The sequence below is a fragment of the Pelodiscus sinensis genome, chromosome 2 (genome assembly GCF_049634645.1).
Source record: "Pelodiscus sinensis isolate JC-2024 chromosome 2, ASM4963464v1, whole genome shotgun sequence".
In the NCBI taxonomy this organism is placed as follows: domain Eukaryota; kingdom Metazoa; phylum Chordata; order Testudines; family Trionychidae; genus Pelodiscus; species Pelodiscus sinensis.
In genome coordinates, this window is record NC_134712.1 from 112,510,554 (window position 1) to 112,528,195 (window position 17,642).

Genomic DNA, 17,642 nt, shown 5'->3' on the forward strand with positions numbered 1-17,642 from the left:
AATCTAGATGTACCTTGAGCTTCCATGCTTATTGCAAAATTTGGCACATCTACACGGTGCCAAATTTAGAAATAAAGTACTATTTCGAGACATCCCTTATTCCTCGTAGAACGAGGTTTACAGGAATACTGAAATAGTGTGTTTGTTATTTTGAAAATTATTTTGAAATAGCAGACGTGTTCCTATATCCCAAAATAGCCTTGCAGTCTAGACATACCCTTAGTTACTCTCTTGGCCTTAGAAATGGGCAGCACCATGGGGCCCCGGGCAGCACCACGGGGCACCGGACAGCACAATTTCGCGGGGCTCCCCCCTTTGACACGGCGCATGCACCGTGGCACCACGGCTCACGCCCCAAATCCGCTGCTGATGCTATGCATGATTTGCAGTTCAATAAAGAACTACAGGCCTATCAAGCTGTGCAAATTGTGAACCATCTACACTGGATCAAATGTTGGAAAAAAACCCTTTTTTGGAACATCCCTTCTTTCTGGTAAAATGAGGTTTACAGGGATGCCAAAAAAATGTGTCTGCTCTTCCGAAAAAAAATCAGAAGAGCAGACGCGTTCTCTGGATATGGAAGAGTTTTTCCAGGAAAACTCTGTAGTGTAGACATAGCCTCAGTGGCCTTTCACTTCCCACATCTTCTCATTATTCTTCCCTTGACAGGTTTGGTCCTCTGGCCAAATCACATAAAATTCTAACTCCTTTAGGGTAACATGAACAAGTGCAAATAAAAGTCTAAAGAGTCCTTCAGACTAATAGCCCTTCCACTATTCTCAGGCTTCACTGTATCTCTCTTACTGTCTCTAATTCAGGGCTTTCCCTACAGCAGACTAACCATTCCTTCAAGATTCTTCCTTCATTGTTTTCTGTCTGTTAAACCCTATTCCAGAGCTCCTCTCCACCAGAGAGACTTGCATCTGTAGTCCCACTGTCCAACTGAGCTGCCTCAGTTATCTTATAAATTCTTTAGCCAAGAGCATGGCCCCTCTCCCGTTCCAAGTGTGGAGCATGACTAACCGGGGTTCTTTCCTGTGTCTTGTACATAATGGTGGTTAAGGCCTATCACTGTTCCCAACAATATTACAGAAGCTGGTTTTGTTTGTATGTCTGAAATAATTTAGTACTTATGAACAAAGTTTTTTTCCCCAGCATTGGTAATCCTCATTCTACAAGGAAAAAGCATTTTTGTGAAAGAGCTCTTTCGCAAAAAGGTGTTTGTGGACGGGGAAGAGGGAGTTCTTTCGGAAGAAGAGGAAAAGCACAGGTGCTCTGGTGGCCACTCTGTCCACAGCAATCACAGCTTAAATGTGAGAGAGTGTCCGTTCAGTCTGGATGCTCTTTTTTGAAAAAGCAGATCGCTTTTTCAATGCACTTTGACAGTGTGGACACGCTCTTTCGGAAGAAGTTTTTTCAGAAGATTTCTTCTGAAAAAAACTTATTCCAAAAGAAGCCTGCAGTCTAGACATAGCCTGAGTGTCCTTGTGGGCTATCAACACACAGCTATTTAGCCTTGATATCAATCTGTTTGAGAGGTGTCAGCCAGGAACAAACACGTTTGAGAAACAAAAGCATAGCCAATATTCATAACAGATATATAGCTGATATATAGATTTAACCAGGATAATCACACATGACAGTAACTTTTCCACTGACGCCTTATGTGTCACTCTTTGTATAAGATTTATGGAAATTGTATAACAGTGGTAACAACAGCGATATAAATAGCCACCTTCCTTATACTCAGCATGGCCCGCTGGAGTGCCTGCAACAAGGAGAGATGTCAACAACTGGAGAAAGTTTGCACTCTTCCCAGCTGACTGGAGCAGAGCAAATGCAAAGAATACTTAGCTCAAGGATGGTCCTGGACAATCTGAGACTGAATTGCTATGGTGAGGCCTGAAGCCTTCCATTCAGAATGATCATAGGAGAGGGGGGTAGAAAAATGTATAATTAATTATTAAACCCATGTATATCATTTTAATAGGGGAAAAGAGGTCTCGATGTATTTAAAGGTGAGCATGGTCCAAGAGGACCTATTGGATTTCCTGGAGTTAAAGGAGAAGCTGGGGAACCAGGTAGGGACACACATGCTCCTACAGTAATCCATAAGCAATATTCCTCTACAATCAAATCCATTGCTCATACTGGTTTCTTTATGTGTTTTGTGCTATGTAGGTGAAAGAGGCCAGAAAGGTGAGAGGGGAGATTTGGACACAGGGCTGCCTGGCCCAGATGGACATCAAGGTTTCAGAGGTAAAAACAATTTCAAGGGATGGGCAAGATGTTTTATCTGAGGTTTTAACTTCCTTGCTCTCTATATTTTCAATTATTCACCATCAGGAGGGGGCTGACAGACTTGCTGGGCCCCTGGGCATAGGTCTGCAATCCTGGAAGGGGTGGGTCCTTGGGCAGAAGTGGCAGGACTGGAGCAGCCAGCCCTTAGCATTTCCTAGAGCATACCGTGCCATGAACCCTCCCCCGCAACTAACCCTCACAGCCACCCGGAACGTGTGCGCAGCACTCAGGCAGCAATTTAAAGTGCCCAGGGCTCCAGCCATTGCAGCTCCTTCAGAAGCAGTGGCAGCAGCCAGGAACCCTGGACCCTTTTGATTTGCCAGGGCAACGGCCTCCTTTACCCAACCCTGCCGGCAGACCTATTTCCCATAAAACTGTTTCCAGAATCATCTGTGAAGCATCTTTGTGCAATGTATATAACAAAGCAGTTATCTTTTGTACCATGATTGCCACGGAAATGTTTACAGCTCTCAGTGAAAATACTTAACTTGCCCATGGTCTTCACAGTTTTCCTACATTATCTGTAATTTAAGTATGGGGATGCCCCTCTGCTAATCTGATCACTGTGCAAACCAGTAAAGGTTTTAAAGGCACCTGCTGTATACTGACAGCAGTGTGTGTCAGAAGGCTCTTTTAAAAGAAATGTCTGGAAAGAGTGACTGAGAATCCAAAGGAAGAGCTGCAGAGCGGACGCCAGTTACTTTCCCCTGACTTTGCTGGAAGATATTAGGTTTCCTATCCCTGAAATGGGGCACTGATAGTACTGGAAAAGCGACAAGGAGTCCTGTGGCACTTTACACACTTATGCTCCAATAAATCTGTTAGTCTATAAGGTGCCACAAGACTACTTGTCGCTTTTGCAGATTCAGACTAACTCAACACCCCTCTGATACTTGATAGTACTGGAAGAGTTAATGCTAAATCTGGCTGGAGGATGACAATTTCCTTTCACAACAACTTCCAAGGTTTCAGAATTTATTTTCATTTTTCACTGGAACAATCCCCAAGGCTTTAGAATGTTTTTGTGAAACAGAATGGTGAAAACATCCATTTTGGGATTGAAAACATCGGATTTTTCAATCTCTCTCTCTCTCTGGTTAGAAGTGACCAAAGAACCTTGGACCTTAGAAACCTTCTAATCGAAATTGATGTGGCTCCATAAAACATTCTGGCTTCAGCAAAACAGCATATGTCAACAAAAATATATTTAAGCTAAAATATTCCAGTCAGCTCTAGTTAGCATCTAGTGTCAGGATAACTTTGTACCCTGGCACAGTTTTCAAGGTATTAAAATTTATTTGCCCTTATCGAGTGTTTAGATTACATGGCGAAAGAGTCTGCTTTTGTATAGGTTTATCAAGATCCAGTGAAGGGAATTTATTTGATGTGGATTCATTCTGTACCTGGGGGGAGGAAGAACATACACAGGAGAATCTAGCGGAGATGGTATATGTCCCTAGACTGATTCACCTGTTCACCTTTCCACTCTCATGGTGTTCTTGAGTTTCTTCAAGCTGAGCCTGATCTCTCATAAATCAGTTTGGATCAGTGTAATTCCAACAGCAATAATGGCACTATGACTGATTTCCTCAGTATGAACAAAAATAAAATCAGGCTCCATTTTGGGGCAATAGGCCTTAGCTCCATATATAATTTATTTGTTTCTCTAGGATTCCCTGGATATCCTGCTGTGGCCAAAGATGGCCAGCCAGGCACAGCAGGTCCCCCTGGATACAGTGGTCCTCCAGGGCCACCCTTCAGGTGTCCCTGGATTATGTGAAGCAACAGACTATGGTGTCTATGTTCCTAACCAGCTATCAGAACAGGGATTAGTAAAGGGGCCATTTGTTTAACTATTTAATAATGATGCCAGGATGTTGAAAATATTCTGATTCCACCCATTTCCCATTGGAATAAAACCACCACCTGATTCTTCATTGACCTAGTAATGTCATATTTGGTTAATGGGACAGATATTAGGCACTGAATACAAAACGTTGCTATTTCCAAGTAATATTTATGCAAACATGTGCACCTGGTTTAGTGTGGAAGTACAATTTCACCCTCAAATCATTGGTTCATAAACCTTAAACAGCAGATACGTAAACTGTATGGAACTGGAGATGATCCTAACTAAAGACACAATTCTGCTTTCACTGAGGGCAATGGCAAAACTTCCATTGGTTTCAGTGGTGAAATTGAGTCTGAAGGGGCCGATCCAAAGCCCATTGAAGTCTATAAAAAGTCTCCCACTTGGAGACATTGGATCTCTCCTCCTTCAAGCAATAACTTGTTCTGCAAGTCCCACTGAAAAGTGTTTGATTGCCCCAGGAGAGACACAAGGCTGCTTGAGTTTCATTTAAAAATTTTTGGGGTTTCTTATAAGCCAATGAATGCTCAGTCTTGCAGCTCAACAAGAAAGCACAAATTCTGCTGTCAGTTCAAATGGTCTAAACTCAGAGTAAGTTCAACCAAGTAAATTCTTTCTCTTGGTTTACTCTATACAGATGAGCAGGAATCATCCCTAAGATGGAAAAAGTCTGATTGTTAGGATGCATTATTTTAAACTGCTACAGCGATTATCACAGTCTATTAATTCAGCCTATTTTATATTGAGTTGTATCCTTCCTAGTTTATAGTATACCTGTACCTCACTGTAATTCACAAAGTGGCTTACTAATCAGACCTTAGCATGTTCATATTATTCAAACAGCTGACGACAAAAGTCATTGTTTGAATGTGTCTGTGTTGTGGAAACAACATCATGCTCTATATACATGGAGCCAAACGGGGTAATACTTTCTCCTTTCACAGCCTTTGGTAAACATCTTGCCTGATTAAGACTGGTAGGAGCAGTTTGAGTATAGAAAGGTCTCATCAGTAATTTCCAATTCCTTTATTATCAGATCCTGGCTCTGTATGGAATTGGAGATGATCCTAACTAAAGACACAATTCTGCTTTCACTGAGGGGAATGGCAAAACTTCCATTGGTTTCAGTGGTGAAATTGAGTCCGAAGGGCCCGATCCAAAGCCCATTAAAGTCTATAGAAAGTCTCCCACTTGATTTCAAGAGCTGGCCAACCACTCTTCAGGGTTTTATAGGTTTTTTTCATTGGAAAAGGCTGTGGCACCTCCTGTAACACTTTGTGTATTTTCTTTATCAGCTGCTGCTCTTAATGGTTCAGAAGCTGCTTAGGTGGCTCCCAGCCTGTGTGCTATCCCTGTGCTATGTTCTATAAATTGTCTGTACGCTAGGCAACTTGCAAACCTTCCAGCTTGCGCAGAACTTGCATAAATAGCAACACTTGTCACAACTGAGGGGCAGAGGAGGGTGTTAACTGCGAGGCAGGATTTGCTGCTTGAAGTTGTACATTTTCTGCACAACTTCAGAGTCTCCTCTTTTCTAAGCTGAAAAGTTCAAGTTAAGTATTACAATTATAAGCACAACAAAAATGAATGCATTGAGAACATAAGATGTAGTTGCTTCATCTAAAAAAAGATATATTGGCATTGGAAAAGGTTCTGAGAAGGACAACAAAAATGATTAGAGGTTTGGAATGGGTCCTATATAAAAAGAAAGATTAAAAAGACTTGGACTTCTCAGCTAAGAAAAGAGGAGAAATGGGGAGGTTATAAAGGGGGATATGATAGGTCTATAAAATCATGACTGGTGTGGAAAAAGTAAATAAGGAAAAGTTATTTTCTTGTTCCCATAATATAAGAACTAGGGGTCACTAAAGGAAAGAATAGGTAGCAGGTTTAAAACAAAAGGAAGTTTTTCTTCATACAGCGCAGTCAACCTGTGGAACTCCTTGTCAGAGGCTGTTGTGAAGACTAGGACTTTAACAGGGTTCAAAAAAAGAGCTAGATAAATTCATGGAGGTTAGGTCCATCAATTGCTATTGGCCAGGATGGGTAGGACTGATGTCCCTAGCTTCTGTCTGTAAATGGCTGACAGGAAAGGGATCACATGAGGATTACCTGTTGTGTTCCCTCCCTCTGGGGCATCTGGCATTGGTGAGCTATTGCTTAGAGCATTTAGTTTCTGCATGTTTTCTTGCTGCCACCAGTAACATTAATCTCTTCATCAGACAAAAACAATGAAGGAATAGACTGATTCAGGCTACATATCATCAGAGGGGACTGAGAACCCCACTAACTACACTTGTGCAACCTCCATATTGGATCTGCAGGAGAAAGTGGGCCTGTTATTTTACTCCCTCCCCAGAGCGGAGAATGGGAAGCAGCAGAGAATGGAGAAAACTTTGGCCCTATTCTACTTTACACACTGCCCAAAGTAGCTGAGCCATAGCAGGAAGCAGTAACCTCCTGCTCGTGTAGGCCATTCCTAATCTGGTACCCATCTTAAAGAGCAAGCAGGGGAGGGACTGTTACTGACAGGTACCATAGTGCTTTCTACAGATACTCCTGGGTTGATGCAGGCCTGGCTCAGGGATGTGCCTCAAGTCACAACCTAGTCCTGAAGGCTCGTTTGGATTGCCACTGGTAACAGTTGGGCAGTAGTCCAAGTCTGTTTGATTTTTTTTTTCCTATAAAATTCCTTTCACATTCTTCTTTCCAGGAGGGAATCAAATATACATATGCAGATTTGTTGTTTTTTTTTTTTCAAATTAAAAGTCTTGCATTGCTTAAAATAATGGATTCTTCCCTCCCCTTCCTAAAATAAATTCCATCAAGACAACTTACTCTCAGATCTAGAGAGCCTAGGGAAAAGTTATTAAAACTATAAGCACAACAAAAATGAAATGTATTGAGGACCTACATATTTATCCATGCTAAAATGTTACTTTATAAAGTGTTTAATACTTAAAGCTCTTAACTGGCAATATGGTTGAGTAGAAGTATAGGATACAGGGACTCCCCGCCCCCCAGTCCAAAAAGATTGGAATCCACTAAAAACTAGAGAAATGGCTCAGTCCCAACTTAGTAAATGTTACAGAGTTGCATCTCCCTAGTGGGTGGCAAACATCAGCAGAAACTATTTAGTAACAGAGCATCCATTCAATCTAGGGCACAGCTGATGAGCTTCATGGAAAGTGTCCAAATTACAAAGCTCTGGGTGTTCAAGGGATCATGCTCTGTAGAATTCACACGCTCAGCTACTGAAACATCTCACTGGTGATGCCTGGGATCAGGGTGAAGCTAATCGATTTATCTTCCTAGTTCTCGAGTTGAACAAAGCATAATTTAAATGGTGAGTGCCTAGAGATTTTTGTTTCCAGATAACACATGAGCTCTTGAAAAGGTTACAGGCTTATCTCCAAACGGGGTCAAAGGTGTGAATGTCCATTGTTTTCCTGACTCCTTAGGATGTTATGTAAACAAACCAACAGCAGGCTACAAAGGGCATTTAGCAGGTATGCCTCTTAGGTTTTAGTTTTTATTTTCCTGTTATCTTTATCGGACCCCAGTAGCAATCACTAAGACAAATGGAGGCCCAACATAACATGCAGCTGCAGGTGGGTACATACTGAACACACCACAGCGAAGCATATTGAGCTACCAGAAGGAACTATTTTGGTGACCAGGTTTTTGAAACTTCATCCTGGCTTCTGTTAACATGCTACAGCAGGTGGTGTACAATACAGTAATCATGCTGTTCAGAGTGACATGTCTAAGGAGAGATCTAGGTTAGACTGTGAATAAGAGGAGCAATGGAACATCCCGTACTAACACAGACATTACATTTCTTGCTGTACTCTCTTCTGCAGACCACTCGGTGCAGTGGACCAGAGGGAACTTTGAGCCATGTTTCTGCTCCTTGATTCTGGACCCACTTTACAGTAGGAGGATGAGACCAGTGCAAGTCAAAGCAGTCTAAAGGAGACCATAACTTGTGTTGCATGCCAAGAGCCCCAGTGGAACTGTAACAGCAACCACAGAGTGTCAGGGAACAAAAACGTCCCCGCCAAATGCCATTTCACAGGTTAGGCCCTCTGCATTAACCACATATATGTAGGCATTACAGGAGCTACTAAAGTTGCTGTACAAAGATCCCTTCATGCTGGGCCATCATCCTGTGTTTGGCTAAACCTGTCTTTGTGCTGGCTGATGGCTACCCTCCTGCAGAGAAAAATCTGCTCCCGGGTGTTCTGCTTGTGTTGCAAATAACACGCTTGGAACACTGGTGAGAAAAAAAAAATCCTCTGTGCTTAACTGAAATCAGATATGAAAAGTGGCCTTCTGCTTTTGGGGCCATTGTTCATGTCTTTATTTTCTTTTGGAAAATGCAGAATTAGATGTCTATGCTCATGAAGATATGGGACTGACAAAAGTTTCTGGGTCTCAAGAGTTAACATCATGAATTTTTATAGTAATTAAGGCACAGCAAACAATTGTTCTCTTTTGGCAAATAAAAGCACTCTACTTTTCTTCCTTCCATTCATGTCTGAATTTTAAAATAAACCACAAACTACTGTAAAAGTTTAAAAGTTTATTGCCAGAATGCAGCAGTCAGCCTTTTTTTTTTTTTTTTTTTTTTGGTGTTACATGTTTATTTTCCATGCAAAATGAGTAGAAAATATAGGAAATATATAGTGAAAGAAAGTACATGCTAATAATAATCCCCCCCCCCAATAATGAAATTATAAATGAACAGTCAACCAAGTACATTATCTGGGGAAGAGGCTACAGCTTCTCATATTATTGACCAGAAATCAAACTTATGAGGAAATGCATTTTCCTTCTCTTTAAAAAACAAACTAAAATAAAATGGCTAGCCTGAGGGAGGGGAGAATTAAAACAGTTACAAATATTTTCAAATCTTGGTTATCAGCTTACAAATTTTGAGGGTATGGAAATGGGAGAAGCAAACAATAGCCCATGCAAAATATACAAGAGATTAATCAAAAATCCAAACATTAAAAAATGAAATTCATCACTTGGTTGCGTTTTGCTGTACTGCAATCTTCTATTCAAAAGTCTACACCCGAAACATTTTACAGCTTTTTAAGAAGAGTACAGAAGTTAAACACACCCAGAAAGGACTTTATGATTTAGTTTGGGCATGACTTTATTTTCCACCGAAGTCACGGCACCCAAGCAAATAATAATATCACCACAAACCAGTTTGCTTTGTTTAAGTGAAAGTAATACAAGATTCACCTATATGAAATTAAAAATTCAGATACACTTGCTAACTGACTACTAACGCCCAATAGAACTGCTGCTGAAGGCTGAACAGGAATAAGAATATGAAGAACTTGTTGATGCATCAAAACTTCCTCTCCTGGATCCACTTTGGGAGCCTGAGCGGGAACCTGAGCGGGAGCCTGAGCGGGAGCCAGGTGCAGAGGAGACATTATATGGACTAGAGATACCTTTGGATGAAACAGAAGCCGCTTCCAATAGTCTCAGCCCAGTGATGTCCTCCACCATTGAGCGACTCATTGCATCTTTGTAGGATATTTTCAGCTTGGTCTTGGGGCAGGTCAGAATTTTGGTATAGTTGTTAGTGTCTTGCAATCTCTGAGCACTCCGACCATCAATCAACCCTTTTCTAATGGCTTCCTCCATACTTATTCTCCCATGAACTTCTGGATCAACAAGGCCTCCGGTGAGGTACTGGAATTCAAGAAAGCGCTGACCAGCCTCATAAGGCAGCCATTTTTCCTTCATTGCTTCTGCTGCTGACATTTTAGTCTTACCCTTTAAGCCTTCAAACCCTAAGAAGGCCTTCTGAGCTGGCTTGAGTCTTGTGGCCATATCATGATCAATGATGCCCTGTGTGACTGCATCCTGAAGCGAAAGCCTCTGGCCTGTGGTAGGGCACATTATTCCTCCTGTACAGGCTTGCGCTTCAAGCAACCGCTGTCCTGTAATGGTGTCAACAATGCCCCGCTGCATAGCTTCTGAAATGGAGATTCTCTCCAAGTTTTCAGTATCAAATATGGCTGCAATGGGGCTGCATTCCTCCAGGGGTGATGAAAAAGAACCACTTTTTCTCACTGAAGAACTCCTGACACTCAGCACTGTGGGAGCTTTAGTTACTGACTCATGCCTAAATACTTCATCGCCGCCATTCTTCAAGGAAATCATGTCTGCAAACTGTGTAAGGCTCAAGCTTCCAGAACGGTACTGCTCAAAAAATTTCCTGTCAACAAGACCTTTATCAATAGCATCCTGAATGTCATACTGACTGCCTGTTTTTCTGTCAACGAGGACCACTCTTGTGCTTCCATCTGATCCGGTAATTGTTATTTCTTCCCATTCACACTCCTGTTCAGAAAGTTCCAGGTAGGTGTTGTAATCTATGAGGTCTTTACTATATGCCTCCTGCACTGACATTTCCCTGTTTGTATCTGGATCAACAATGACAACCCTGCGTTTCCTAAGTGTGTTCTTCTGTGAAGTTTGTACCATTTTTTTCTTGTCTCTCAGGGGGAGAAGACAGAGCCCTGTTGCTTCATCTTTTATGCACCTTTCTTTCAGCTGCAGGTAGGTCAGATTTTCCTCTGTGTTGGGATCAAAAAAGCCCTTTGTATCATCACTTGGATCTGAGAGAATCATACTAAGTTCTTCATTGAAGTAACCTCGACTGAATGCCATGTGAACCGGCAAACGGTGACTTTCTTTGGGGTCAATAATTCCCCCCGTGGCAATCTGAGCCTCCAGCAAACGAATGCCATGGCCTTTCTCAATGAGCTCCTTATTCATGGCCTGGAACAAGGAGATGATGTTACCAGTTTCTGGGTCTTTGTACCCTGTGACTGCTCTTTCAGCAGACAGAAGTTTGTCTTTAAATTCAATTCCAACAAGGCCTCTTTTGTAAGCTTCCTCAACTGGTAGTCTCATATTGCTGACAGGATCCACCATGAAACCAGTGGCTGCTTGGGCTTCTAGAAGCTCAAGGGCTGTACCCGGTCTAACCAAGCCGATTTTCATGGCCTGGTAAATGCCAAGCTTCTCTTTAGTGGCCTCATTGTAGATCCCTGCAATGCAACTAGAGCCCTGGAGGAAATCCTTAATTTTGTCATTTACTTCTTCCACACTAATTGCCCCAGTTTCAAGATCATTTGCTGTGGATTCCTGAATAATTCCAGAACTGACCAATTCACTTACGAGGACAGGACGCCTTAGCCCCTGAAATGACATGCCTCTCTTATGCACCGGAAGGAGAAGTAAACCAGTGTGAGGTTCTATCCTGCATTTTTCTCTCAACTGCATGTAACTGATCGCCTTCTTGGTTGCAGGATCAATAAAACTCTTTGAAGCATTGTGAGGGTTATTCAAGACTCTGTAAAGGTCTTGGTCAATCAAGCCACGAGATAAAGCAACATCTTTTGGCAAGAAAACACTGTTGACAGGGTCAACAATGCCTCCGGCAGTCATTTGGGCCTCAAGCAGGCGAATCCCAGTTTCCCTGTCAATCAGATTTTTCTTGATGGCATCTGACACCGGCACTGTTTTTCCTGAGAATGGATCTTTAAATCCCGTAATAGCCTTTTCTGCTGTATAGATTTGTTCTCGGTCATCAAAGTCAACTAGGTCTCTGGCAAGTGCACTGTCCACAGTCAGCAACTCATTTCTGTGTGGGTCAATCACACCTCCTGTAGCTGCCTGGGCTTCTAAAAGCAAGACGGTATTTTCTGGGGTAAGCAGCTGCTTCCGTTTAGCCTCCAACAAAGTGTATTTCTCCTTGGGAGTTGGAGATGCTCCTGCAATAGCCCCTGCCCCTTTAAGATAAGGTTCAATGTCTGCAGCAACTTCCTCCACTGATTTTTGCCCCCTCAGGAGCTTATCCAGGGTGCTTTTATCTATCAACTGACATTCATAGAGCTGAATTGCTGTAATTTTCTTCCGCAGCCCATTAAACAGCAATTTGGAAGGATCAATGGCAAAGTCCTCCTCTGTCTGAGTACATCTGTGGGATCCACATGGGCGATGCTTCAGTTTTTCAATCTCCCTTTGCAGTCTGAGGCGCTCGGCCTCCATCTCTGATTGACTTTTGCAGCTGAGCTCTTCCAGCCTGCACTTGTATCGCTCTTCAATCCTCTTAATCTCCATTTGTAACCTTTCAATCTCACTTCTCAGGGCATTCTTCTCCCTCTCGCTCTTTTCTCTCTCAGATTCAATCTTTCTAATGGACTCTTCCTTTCGGGAATACTGGCTCTTCCACTGATTTAAGTCATTTAGGATTTGTTGTTTCTCACTTTCCAGCCGCTGTTTCAAACGAGACTCTGTTTCCAGTGTAACTTTTGCACGGTTCAGCTCTTCTTCTAATCTCTGTAGCCTTGCCTTGTCTTGTTCCAAAGTGCTTATTTTTATCAGCAGGGTCTCTCTTTCTTGCATAATGTGAGTATACTGACTTTGGGATTCTTGAATCCTGGTGGAGGCCTAAAATTTAAAATGTAAAAAATTGAGAGAACAAAATGTTATAATTCCCCATCTACTATGTTCTTTATCCTTTCCCCATAACCTAACCTATCACTTATTGGCTCTGGAAAATCTTCTTTTGAATATCCCTGTCCTGTATCCAAGAATTATGAATACTTTTTTATACTCTGACACCTTCTCTGAAAACTATTCTATTACCACCCAGCATATCCTGCATCATACCCATTTTTCACTTGTAGACCAGAACAAGTGTACTGCATCCCATCCAAATGGTCTTGGTTTTATTTCTGACTGTGGCTTAAGCAAGCCTTGACTTTATGGTGACTGTTACATTTTGACTACATTTTTACTCCAGCCCCTCATCCTCAACTGGTGAAAACTGGCATAACACCATTTACTTTTGCCAATATACACCATCTGAGAATGTGGTCACAAGTACATTAAAATTAATATTAACATTATTTATTTTTCCTCGTCTATAATTTTCAATTTCAATTCCCCATTTTTTTCTTGAACTTCAATTACATTAAAGGTAGTCAAATTCAAAGAACTTATGAGTATTTACACAGAGCTATATAGCAATGCGTGCTCTACACACATCAACTGTATTAAAATCAATCGACTTTGTATGTAATATACATGTTTGTCTATCTCTCTACAAATACACACAAAGACATGAAATATTTATATGAAAAAAGAAAATATTAGGAGTGTAAAATGAAATACACAAAGGGAAAGAATGCTGAGAACTGGATCAGAAGGCAAATACTGATGATAGAATAAAAAGTAGTTTGAAATAAACACTGAAGATGTGAAATGAAACTACAAGGTAGCAGAGTTATGAAGGATTATTTTGTAACAGAGAGCATATAATAACTATGTATTTCATAGTTATGTGAGCTTAAATATATCATGCAATCTAGTGACATATGCTTAACAAAGATATGCTCAACCCACTGGAGGAGAAGAGTCAAAGTCCCTAAGTCACTTTTGCAGCTCTTCATTTCCAGAGAGCATAGCTGGTTGAGCACCTGGTGCAACTTACAATAGCCTCAGGACTGCTTTTCACTTGTGCTGGATGAAAGTCTCCAAGGAGCATACAAGCTTCTGGGATACTACCTTAAAACACAGTTGCAGCCCCGGCACTTTCTCTTGTACTCCCTCTTTCCCCTGTGGCTGTAAGGTGGGAATTTGTACAGAAGCTAGGGTTTCCTCCACCCTGGGGGAATCCTCAACTGGATGGGTAAGACAGCGTTATGGCCCATTGACACTTCTTGAGAGGTGCAGAGAAGCTAGAAAAGAGACCAGGATCTAACTCTGTATTTTAAAAATCAAATTCAAAAAGGGAAGATTAATCAAATATAATTAAAACAGCAAAGAGTAAATGAAATTGATTCAAAAAGCCATTTGAGTCAATTACATCGGAGAGACAGTAAAGCCGTGATCAAATATTTGTGAATACCTCTCGAGCCTGCTTTTGGAATTTTTCAATTTCCTGTCTCAAATTTTCCCTTTCTCTCTGTAAATCATTAATCAGCCCCTGAAGTTCCAGGGTTTGCTTGCTGCTTGTTTTGAGTTGGTTCTTTAGTTCAACAATAGTAGCATTTTTTTCACTATCAGCTTCGCTTTTGCCCATTCTTAGATCATCATATTCCAATCTTAAATTGCGCAATTCTTCCTCTAACATCAAGTGTTCCTTGGTAAGATTCTCAGTAAGAGACTGAAACCTTTCGATTTCTATTTTGCACTCATTCAGGCTCCTGCTTTTGTCTTCAATAGCTTTCTGCAAGTGCTCATTTCGTAGGTGAGCCTGTTTTAAATGTTCCTGTTCTTGAACCAACTGATGGCTTAAAGTTTCAATCTCGGATGTGTATTTTCTTATCTCCTCCACGCATCTCTGCTTCTCTCTTAGATGACTATCTAGTGCCTCTCTCTGGTGCCTAAGGTCATCTTCGCTCCTTTTCTTTACAATGGACACTTCTTCTATCTGCTGAGTGAGACTGTTGATTCTAACTGACTGCTCTCTGAAAGATCGCCTCATACTTTCTAATTCCTCTTCTACTTTCTTCCTCTTGGAAGACTCCTCCGTTGCACTTTTATTCAGCCTACCAAGTTCCTCTTCCAATTTACGTTTCTGGAGCTGTAAGTCTTTTACAGTGCTTTGGAACTTTGCACTTTCGTGATCCTTCCCTTTTTTCTCTTGTGAAATTCTTTCGTATTCAATTTTCAGTCGCGTCAGTTCCTGTTCCTGGATCCTCAGTTTGTTGATGGTTTCTGTTGCACTGGCATTAGCCTTCTGCAGATCAAACTGAACTCTTTGTAGTTGCTTATTTTCCTCCTCCACACCTTTTCTCTTACTTGTTTCAACTTCAAACGACTTTCTCAGTCTTTCAATCTCTTTGTTTCTCTCCTGAATTGTCCTGGTAGCATCATCAAGTGACTGCTTGTATCGCATGCTTTCTTCAGAGTGCATCTGAATCACCTGTTTTAGCTCAACCTCCAGCTGTTGTTTCTTCTGGGAGATCTCTGAGCTAGTTGCTTTCTGCTGCTGAGCATTTTCTTCTATTTTTCTAAGATTCTCTGTTGTCTGACTTATTGTGTTCTTCAGTCTCCTAATTTCCTCACACAAATTCCTGTTTTCTCTCATGGCATTGTCAAGCTGTGTTCGGTAACTATTTGTGTCCTCTTCTTTTTGCACAGTAATCTGGTGAATTGTGGTCTTCGTGATATTAATTTCAGTCTCATACTTGCTCTTTAAATTAATGATTTCCTCATCAAAATTGTTCCTTACCTTAGCCAATTCATTTTCAAGTTGCCATTGGCTTTTAGTTTCTTCCTGAAGTTGAATCTTTAATTTTTCTATCTCCTTATTTTTTTCCTGGATGGTTGATGAAGCCTCTTCAAGAGCCTGCTTGTACCTGGTGTTGTCTTCATTCCGCACCTGAATTATCTGTTTCAACTCCAGCTCCAGCTGTTGCTTCTGCTGTGACACTTCAGAACCACATGCTTTCTGCTGAAGAGCATTTTCTTCTGCCCTCCTCCGTTGCTCTGTTGCTTGCAAAATGGCATCATTGAGCCTCACAATCTCATCTTTAAGGTCTCTGTTCTCCCTTGCCAGTCTATCCAACTGGTTTCTGAGACTTTTGGCATCATCTTCTTTTTGAGAAGATAGCTGATGGATTGTGGTCGTCTTAATATTAATTTCAGTCTCATACTTGTTCTTTAAATTACTCATCTCCTCCTTAAACTGGTTTCTTACCTTAGCCAATTCATTTTCATACTCCCTCTTCCGCGCGCCCTCATCCTGGAGCAGCATCCTTAACTTTTCTACCTCGTACTCCTTCTCCTTGATGACCTTCTCAGACTCTATCTTTTGCCAGCTCAGGCTATCTTTCTCATTTTGTCTTGTTTTCTGCAGTTGATCATTCTCATTTTTCTGCTGCTCATATCTGTCCTCCATCTGCTTCCTTTTCCTTTTCTCATCTTCAATCTCATAAGTCAATCTTGTTATCCTGTCATTGAGATCCTTGATCTGAGCATAGCATTTGTCCAGGTTTTGCTTAGTAGAATTGCCATCCATCTCGGCTTGTCTCTTCAGCTCCTCCAGACTCGTGAGCTTTGTTTTGAGCTGGGAACATTCCATCTGGAACTTCTGCAGATTCTGTTCCAGAAATTTATGTTTGTTGCTATTATCAGAATTTGCATCTCTGGAAAGCCTGAGCTCTTCTTCTAACATTTCAATTTTAGTGGTTTTCATCTGTGGGATCAAATTTGAAAAAAAAACAAAAAAGGCTGTGATAATGATTTCAAACCCATCCCATAAATTAAGCCTTAATAGCCAGCCACAAATCATAAGGAACATCCCCAAGAAGAAGCAAGACTTTTATTTCATCACATCAGGACAGATTCAGATGCCCATCTTCACACCAAGAAGTACCTTACTCTGGAAAATCAATAGGACGACTTCCAAAGTAAGGTTCTTCCTGCTGTGAGTATGGATGGCCCAAACTAGCTTTTTGGTCTGGCAAGATCAAAGCTCACAACACTATATGCTGTTGTAAATTAATGGAATACCTTAGCCTCAAAACACTTCTAAGTTGCCCTCCACCCAGAATTTACTAACAATTAATACTCTTTGTACCACAGGCTACAATTCTTTCATGGAGGTTACAGAAGTCACGGAACTTGTAACTTCCAATGACCTCTATGAATTCAGCCTATGAACTGGGAGCTGCAGAGTGTCCCGTCCTCCCGCCATCCAGTGAGGGTAGCTCACAGCTCCTAGCCACCACAGGCAGCAGTGCCTTGGAGCTGCCATGGGCTATGCTGTTACCTCAGAGTCTGGAGTTGTTGCGGGTGACTATGGTACCCCAGAGCTTCCTGTCATGGGCGGCACTGAGACTCCCCAGAGTTTCCAGCACCAGTGAGGGACCTTGGGGCTATGAGCAGGCCCCGTCAGCTACCAAGCCATTGCAGGCAGTGTAGGGACTCCACAGCTGATTTTGGTAATGGATATTTTTAGTAAAAGTCATTGCCCATGACCAGTCCAGGACTTTTACTAAAAATATCTGAGACAAAATATTAGCCTTATTCATAACCCCCTCTCCTATAAGCCCACAGTGCCCCAAGAGATAGGAACCCAGTTGTCTTCTCTGCTCTATAGCACAGGATTAGTACAGCAGAGTGAGTGGATTATATACCATTAAAGGAGCATAGAATTGGGCACATTTCCCCTGTACTCTAGGGAAGCTCCTTCAGAAGTGGTGTATCCAAAAGGCACACATGTGCCCTTAAATGAACCTATTTATGTGAGCTTACTACATTGCAACCAATCACTTTCCTACATGTACCTTACATTCCTAACACATGACCTCTCATTCGGACCTGATTCTGGTCTCATCATGATGAATCACACCAGCAGTAAAGTTACTAAAAATCAGTGGAAGGACACAAAAATCAGACTCAGGCCCAATAAATAAATGTG

The 17,642-nt window shown here is 41.6% G+C and overlaps 1 protein-coding gene across 3 annotated transcripts in view; it reads right to left on the bottom strand.

The window, feature by feature from the left end:
* Positions 1-8,743: 8,743 nt before the first annotated feature.
* The window catches only part of DSP (desmoplakin), a 51,725-nt gene continuing 42,826 nt past the window's right edge, over positions 8,744-17,642 (bottom strand). Inside the window, exons 23-24 of one of the 3 annotated variants that reach the window (XM_006138788.4) lie at positions 14,121-16,415; positions 8,744-12,658 (exon numbers count right to left, since the gene is read on the bottom strand). In XM_006138788.4, coding sequence (XP_006138850.2) covers positions 9,470-12,658; positions 14,121-16,415 — 5,484 coding nt within the window. In that variant the 3' untranslated portion in view covers positions 8,744-9,469. The remainder of the gene's footprint in view (positions 12,659-14,120; positions 16,416-17,642) is intronic. The other 2 variants (XM_075921286.1, XM_006138789.4) reach the window with 2 other exon arrangements.